The sequence below is a fragment of the Primulina huaijiensis genome, unplaced genomic scaffold, assembly GCF_012295235.1.
Source record: "Primulina huaijiensis isolate GDHJ02 unplaced genomic scaffold, ASM1229523v2 scaffold10763, whole genome shotgun sequence".
In the NCBI taxonomy this organism is placed as follows: Eukaryota; Viridiplantae; Streptophyta; class Magnoliopsida; order Lamiales; family Gesneriaceae; genus Primulina; species Primulina huaijiensis.
Genome location: NW_027342193.1, coordinates 44,985 through 52,994, shown reverse-complemented (window position 1 = coordinate 52,994; position 8,010 = coordinate 44,985). Strand labels below are relative to the sequence as shown.

General features: G+C 36.0%; 1 protein-coding gene across 2 annotated transcripts; it reads left to right on the top strand.

Annotated features, from left to right (window-relative positions):
* The first annotated feature begins 1,209 nt into the window (after positions 1-1,209).
* LOC140965530 (protein DEFECTIVE IN EXINE FORMATION 1-like) lies at positions 1,210-7,764 on the top strand. Of its 2 annotated transcripts, XM_073425588.1 has the most exons (13): positions 1,210-1,510; positions 1,648-1,758; positions 2,061-2,143; positions 2,323-2,440; positions 2,528-2,685; positions 3,510-4,087; positions 4,179-4,249; positions 5,211-5,467; positions 6,097-6,278; positions 6,364-6,647; positions 6,736-6,854; positions 6,936-7,117; positions 7,215-7,764. In XM_073425588.1, exons 1-13 carry the CDS (start codon positions 1,359-1,361, stop codon positions 7,530-7,532), a joined length of 2,613 nt encoding a protein of 870 aa, XP_073281689.1. In that variant the 5' UTR covers positions 1,210-1,358; the 3' UTR covers positions 7,533-7,764. The 2 variants fall into 2 exon arrangements, with proteins under 2 accessions (XP_073281689.1, XP_073281690.1); XM_073425589.1 differs by lacking the exon at positions 1,210-1,510 and having other exon boundaries at positions 1,652-1,711.
* The last annotated feature ends 246 nt before the right edge of the window (positions 7,765-8,010 follow it).

Below are 8,010 nucleotides of genomic sequence, written 5' to 3'. Positions count from 1 at the left end.
GCTGCGGATTCATAGTTTTTTCAAAAAAAATTTAAAAAATCAAAAAAGAGACAGCCGTAATCCGTGTTTTGCTGCTGCGGATTTAACAAGATTCTAACTTTTTTTAATTTTTTTTTTTTGAAAAAAGAAAAAGAAAAAGGAAGTGGGGCACGGAAATAGCGTGTATTCCCCTTCCATTTCATCCGCCGAAAATATTTGTTCCTCGTATTCATTCTCGCAACTTATTTCTTTCATCCGATTCATTTGAGCAAAATCCATCTTTTCTACTTCGATCTTGTATTAATATTATTTGTTGATTTTATCATCCATTTAATTTGAAGAGATATCAAGAGGTAATGTTTAATTTTTTTGATAATATTATAATTATATATTAAGAAGTAATATTTTTTTGTGTAATATTTTTTATAATACTTGTCATTTATTTCAGATATTAGCATCGTCCGTTGATATTATTACAAGTTCCGTATAATTACGTCTAAGAAGGTGAACAAAATATAAATAATACAAACAAAATATTAAAAAAATTACTTAAATTACCTTCTCAGATGTAATTATACGGAACTTGTAATAATATCAACGGACGGTGCTAATATCTGAAATAAATGACAAGTATTATAAAAAAAATTACACAAAAGAAAATATGTCTTCTTAATATATAATTATAATATTATCAACGAAATTAAACATTACCTCTTGATATATCTTCAAATGAAAAGGATGATAAAATCAACAAATAATATTAATACAAGGTCGAAGTAGGAAAGATGGATTTTGCGCATATGAATCGGACGAAGGAAATAAGTTGCGAGAATGAATCCGAGGAACAAATATTTTCGGTAGATGAAATGGAAGGGGAATACATGCTGTTTGAAGGAGAAAAGCATTTATATAAAGTGGACACGGATTCTTAAAATCCGTGACAGTCTGTCACGGATTCTTTGAATCCGTGCCTCACTTCCTTTTTCTTTTCTTTTTTTAAATTTTTTTTAAATAACTCTGAATCCGCAGCAGTGAATCTCAGATTGTAATAGTTTTATAAACCTTCTCACTTTGCAACATTTTTATAATGAATTTTTTATTTTATAATATTTTAAAAAAAAAAACCCCCTTTTGTTCATAACACGCCCTCGTTGATATGACAATTTTAATTTTTTAAAATTAATATTAAAAGAAAAAGAAAAAGAAAAAGATTAGACTAAAATTAATATTACCAAACACGCCCTCGTTGCAGCAAACTGATTTCTTTTCGCTTTAGATCCCAAAAACTATTTACTGGGCTTAGACTAAGGGAAATACCTTCGATTTTTTCGTTACATTTGAGTTCTTGAGACGATTGAGAAAACGATTACCTGAAATTCATGAAATCTTGGGGTGTTCTATTTCTTGGTTTCCTTGTTTTCGGGTTGTCTTGTTGGAGTTTCGATTATGCCGTTGCCCAATCGGAGGAAGCGAACAAGAACAAATTTCGAGAGCGTGAGGCTACTGATGACGCCCTCGGTTATCCCAATCTGTAAGTATTTGTCTGGGTTCTTGTAAATTCTTATCCTGAGTTGTAACATTACTTGCATAAACAAAATTGTGTTTTTGTTAAATTGGTGAACTTTTTCAACTGTTAAAATGACTAATTATATGGCATTTTGTGAGTAGTGACGAGGATGAGCTGCTGAATACACAATGCCCTCAGCATTTGGAACTGAGATGGCAGACTGAAGTGAGTTCTAGCATCTATTCTTCGCCTTTGATTGCAGATATCAACAGGTGATCGAACGTAACTGTCTAATTTGGATTTACTGGTATCAAGAATTGCGGTATTCAATGCATTTAATTTTTCTCTGGTCTTTCTTTGTTTATTTTGCTGAACTGTGGGGGTTTATTGAGAATAAGATTGAACTCAAAAGTATTGGAGACGATGAATGGATTAAAAGTAGACTATGTTGGTTGATTTAAATTGAAGTCCATAATCTGTTGAAAAGATATAGAATCAAAATTCAAAGTCTTTGCTTGTTATTCTCAATCCATCTTGTATTATGGAATCTTGATTATTATTCTCGTATTCTCAGTGATGGAAAGCTTGAAGTAGTAGTTCCCTCCTTTGTTCATTACTTGGAAGTCCTAGAAGGTTCTGATGGAGATAAGTTGCCAGGTATTGCTACTTGCTAGAGGATTGCTATATATTTGTAGTTTTGTAGAGTACAAGGGGCCTGCTGCTAATGTACATCAAAGAATGATTATATGAGCAGCTAGAAGGGCTAAACTTCATGAATTATGTGATTCTCTATCATCCAGACAAAATGAACCTATTTTTTGTATTATGTACATCAGGTTGGCCAGCTTTTCATCAGTCGACTGTTCATTCTAGTCCTCTTTTGTATGACATTGACAAAGATGGTGTCCGAGAAGTAGTTTTAGCCACTTACAATGGTGAAGTGCTATTTTTCAGGTAACATGTGCTGTTCCTCCAAAATGCCTTCTTTAGCCGTTGAATAATAGTTAGCTGACTTGTTGTTTTCTGTTTATTGAAAATCAGGGTTTCAGGCTACATGATGTCAGATAAATTGGAGATTCCGAGGTTGAAAGTTAAAAAGGATTGGTATGTTGGTTTGCATCCAGATCCAGTTGACCGGTCTCACCCAGATGTTCATGATGAGCAGCTGGTCGAGGATTTTCTCACGGATTCGATATCTAGTAACTTGCTTTCCTTTTACCTATTGAGAATTAATGGTTCTGAAATTGTGGCACTTAAAAGTTATTTCCTGTACTTCGTGTTGCCCAATGTTCTCCTGAGCCTTAATAGCATTTTCATGAAATTCATAATTTCTTCATTGCTGCTCAATAATAATTTCTTGAATACAACACGATGAACATTGACACACCACAAGATATCTGATTATCCTTATCTGCTTTCTTTTAATATTTTTGAACCAGCTTTCATGTGCTATGGGTTGAACCTTTCTTCTTCTTCACTGAATATATATTTATCTTTTGCCTTTACCATGTCATTGCTGTAACCAGTCTCCCTCTTTTCTTTTCTCCCGTTGTCCAATCAGAAATCTGCCACAGGCCATTTTCTTGTTGTGAGATATACGCAAGAAACTCCACGATTAAGTACACATTTGCAGCTATCTGGACATTGGCCTTGCTCTCATCAATCCTCATTTTGCATTAGGTGGATTATATATTATACTATTTTGAAATATTGGGAAAGCTCGGGCTTTATGTGGTCAACTTAATAATAGCAAAAGCTCCTTTGTAGATTATAATCACTGTATGAAATCTTCTGACCTGTAGCATTCGCCCAATTATATGAGCTTCAACTCAAAATCATCGTCTGATGATTGACTGGAAATTCTCTTGAACCTGTGGTTCACATTGGTTGGACTGTTCTACCTTAGCGATTCTGTTTAATTGTTTCATTTATTCTGCTATGTCAATTTTGTGAACACTATTAAGTTGGTTAGATTATGGTTTAGTGCTTAAAAAGGTTTTCTTAACTTTGAAATATTTTTTAGAGCACAATGGAATTACCATGCACAGTGGAAGTACAATTGCGGAAAACGTTACCCATTCTTCTGAAGAAGGTCGTCATGACTTACCTAAAACATCAAATTCTGTACCAGAAGAAGCTCATCATGAAACCTTGCAGAGCAATGTTTCTACGACAGATATTCAGCACCATGACCTGAATGCATCTCATTTTGAGAATCTTGGGAAGAGCAAAGATAGTCAACCTGAAGCAGACATAAAGATGCCACAAGAACCAAATAGTACACTTTCTAATTCTGGATCAGATAAAGTCAAGGATGAAGAAATTGGAAAAAACACATCAAGACGGCTTCTTGAAGAGAAAGATTCAAAAGGCAATGAAGGCATTCGTGCTGCAACAGTGGAAAATAATGGAGGCCTTGAAGCTGATGCTGATGCATCATTTGAGTTGTTAAGGGAGAACGATGAGCTGGCTGATGAGTATAACTATGATTATGATGATTATGTAGACGAGGCCATGTGGGGAGATGAGGAATGGACTGAAACCCAGCATGAAAAACTGGAAGATTATGTTCACATAGATGCACATGTCTTATGCACTCCGGTAAGTATAGTGGTGTTCGAAACAAAGATTTCATATTCACATAATTTTACCATGTAATACTTATTAACATGGTTCTTATCATTCTTTTCAGGTCATAGCAGACATTGATAATGATGGGGTGTCTGAGATGATTGTTGCTGTTTCTTACTTCTTTGACCACGAGTAAGTTTCTTCTTACATTGCTTAGAAAGCATTTATCCTCGGGTCTCTTTGTGGCCAGTTCTGATAGTAGTATTCTAAGTAGCAGAAATATCAATTACACTGTGGCAACTTTAGCTTTATTTCAGCTGATTATAGGTATAAACTTTTGTCCGTGATGTGCTACATTATTAGATGCTTGATCCTGAATTCATTTAAAATACTGTTTTTCCCTTTTCCACCTTTCTAGTGTACCACTGCCACTGCATTCAATTCCTACCCTGCATTACATTTCCATATCAGATACCTTCAGAAACACCATCACAATCATTTTAACTCAGTACACTAGAATCTATTGAAAATCTTACAAAGTACCAAAACCGCTTGCAACTTGCATTATACGACATTCTGGCATTACCTCTACTGCATCAGACCACGAGAAAAAGAATTCTAGGCTGCTTCTCTCATCAATTTTGTGTCAGTCATCTCTTTTATATGCATTACTCCTAAAGTACCCATTTATACTCAGATACTTTTGTTGTATATTTGGGCACATTGCTTGGATTTTTCTTGCTGTTACATGTGAGTGGAATTGAAATTGGAAATTGGTTATATATGGTGTGTTTCCGTCCACTGACATTTACCAGATTAATTCATGGGACTATGTGACTTAAAACCATGAGATGCCATTTGTGTAGAAAGATATAAGCTCCCATGGTAACATTTCTACAGATGTTTATAATCTAGTTTTCCTGAGAAATTGGCCATGTAAGCCTTTAATTTCGAAATCACCTTCCATGTATTAGGCTGTGACTATAATCTTTGCTGAAATAGACTGCAGTATGCTAGGGCTTCATACTGATATTGAAGAATTCATGAGAAAACATTATGTCTGCTTTTGTAATTTGTTTTTGTCTTTTCAGTGAACTTCTATTCAGCATAAGTATTTTAATATGCTTCAGATAATCAATATGTCATTTGCCAGGTATTATGATAATCCAGAGCATTTAAAGGAACTTGGTGGTATTGAGATCGGGAAATATGTTGCCGGTGGTATTGTAGTTTTCAATCTCGACACAAAGCAAGTTAAGTGGAGTGTTCAACTTGATTTGAGTACGGATACTGGAAATTTCCGTGCCTACATATATTCTTCTCCTACAGTTGTTGATTTGGATGGTGATGGGAATTTGGACATTCTGGTCGGGACTTCTTTTGGCTTGTTTTATGTTTTGGACCACAGGGGTGTGTTATTTTCTACTATTCCACTATATAAGTTTGTCGCACAGCGCTTATCTAATTCTTCTAAACACCAATTACAAGTTGGAACCAAGTGTGCTTTTTGATAGGTTTGCATGACTTGCCATTTATTACATTATTTATTGACTAGTTTCAAACTGATTTCAGTGAGTATGTGATGGGCTTGGGCTGGTGTTGGCGCTTGATTGATCTTTTGGGAATCGCTGGGGAGAGGAAGTGGGATAGATGACCTAAATTTCTTTTGTCAGTTTGGTGGCTCTGTAGAGATATCCCTTCTCATGAATTAGTCAAGAAATTGTGTGAGGTGAAGAATGCAGAGAGACTCATTTCTGGGTTTTGTTGAATTGACAAAAAGATCATGTAGAAACCACTGCATGGATCTGCTTTGAGGCTCCCCGTCTTGGAAAATGCTGATCTAACACTTTTTTTAGGAAATTCTGATCTAACTTTTTTGTTGAACTAAAATAATTTTGCGGACAAAACTTGTTGTTCTTGTACAGTTGTAGGTTCAGCTATTATAAATTGTCCAGTCATCTATATTTCTTGTATTCCTGGCTGGGGTTTCCTCTTATGTTCATTGAATTTGTCCTTATTACTTTGGTTCACTGGTTTAGGTAAATACAGAGAGAAGTTTCCTCTTGAAATGGCTGAAATTCAAGGAGCAGTTGTTGCAGCTGACATCAATGATGATGGAAAGATTGAGTTAGTGACCGCTGATTCCCATGGAAATGTTGCAGCTTGGACTTTACAAGGAAAAGAAATTTGGGAAACACATGTAAAGAGCCTTGTTCCACAGGTAACTCGCAATTTCTTGACTCCTAAATGTGGTTGAAGCCAAGCTACATGTTTATACTGCATGAGCCATATCGTGTTTCGCTCAGGGTCCTAGCATTGGAGATGTGGATGGGGATGGTCACACTGATATCGTTGTTCCAACATTATCTGGAAACATATATGTTCTCAGTGGCAAGGATGGATCAATTGTACGGCCCTATCCTTATCGGACACATGGTAGGGTTATGAATCAAGTTCTTCTAGTTGACTTGAGCAAACGTGGGGAGAAGAAGAAGGGACTCACAATTGTCAGCACATCTTTTGATGGGTATTTATACCTTATTGATGGACCCACGTCATGCGCTGATGTTGTGGATATTGGAGAAACATCGTAAGATAACTTGTATTCCTTGTATTATTAGGCCATTCTTTGAGCCGCTGTCTCACTTCACCCATGAATATGTCTTGTTTAATTACAGATACAGTATGGTTTTGGCTGAGAATGTAGATGGCGGTGATGATCTTGATCTGATTGTGACCACCATGAATGGCAACGTCTTCTGTTTTTCAACACCTTCTCCTTATCATCCACTCAAGGAAGGATACGATTAAAAACAATATCGTTTTTGTCTTGTTGGTTGATATTGCTATTCTGTCTTACAAATTTTATATCACCAGGCTTGGAGATCACCTAACCAAGGAAGAAATAATGCTGCTTCCCGCTACAACCGTGAGGGTATCCATGTCACTCCATCATCACGAGCTTTCCGAGATGAAGAAGGCAAGAATTTTTGGGTTGAAGTGGAGATTATAGACAAACACAGGTTCCCATCTGGCAGTCAAGCACCTTATAATGTTACGGTATGGAAGTTGTTTTTGCTATTCATTTCTTCATATCTAATTAATAATAGCCCGTGCTCACTGCCCTTGCTTGAGCTTTTCTTGTTTATAACCACAGGTAAGTTTACTGGTTCCTGGCAATTACCAAGGAGAAAGAACAATCAAGCAAAGCCAAATCTTTAATCAGGCTGGAAAACAGCGAATTAAACTTCGGACTGTGAGTGTAAGAACTACTGGGACAGTATTGGTTGAGATGATCGACAAAAATGGACTCTACTTTTCGGATGAGTTCTCCCTCACCTTCCATATGTACTATTTCAAACTCTTGAAATGGCTTCTTGTTCTTCCTATGCTGGGGATGTTCGGCATTCTTGTCATCCTGCGTCCCCAAGAAGGCATGCCACTGCCATCATTTTCCCGTAACACTGACTTGTGATTGGTGTCTGCTTTGACTTGTACATCCTACTCATAAATTTGGCTACAGTTTAAAACGCGCTCCAGTTATAATTAGCAGAGACCCCTTTCCGCGGGTGAATTCACTTCAAAAACTTGTCAATTGTCGTGGAGTTCAAGATAGAGCTTAAATTATCTCATTTTTGTAGCAAAGCCAATTTCTTTTGACAACTGGGATTATAATTTCAATATAGAAGACAATGGTGTAACTTTGAGGTTACCTTGTGTTCCTTTTTTTTGCTCAGCGCCTGCGATTCATCTTTATCTTTTTTTTTTATTCTTTATCGAGGATGACATATGTTTGTAGAATTAATTTGAGGTCATATATTAAATATAGTTATCTAAAATTTTCCTCTTCTTTTGGTGACTCCCTCCCGTCTAGACACATACCTTGTTTATTTAAAGAACTGTATAATCTTCGGCCTTAATATTCATGAAACTAGCGCTTGTATTTTTAACTG

What these genes read in the sequence shown, in the direction of transcription:
- LOC140965530 (XM_073425588.1), top strand. Translation starts at nt 1,359, where the DNA reads ATGAAATCTTGGGGTGTTCTATTTCTTGGTTTCCTTGTTTTCGGGTTG. An exon ending in TTGATTGCAGATATCAACAG is followed by an intron (nt 1,759 to 2,060) that starts GTGATCGAACGT and finishes TCGTATTCTCAG; the next exon opens with TGATGGAAAGCTTGAAGTAG. An exon ending in AAGCACCTTATAATGTTACG is followed by an intron (nt 7,118 to 7,214) that starts GTATGGAAGTTG and finishes TTATAACCACAG; the next exon opens with GTAAGTTTACTGGTTCCTGG.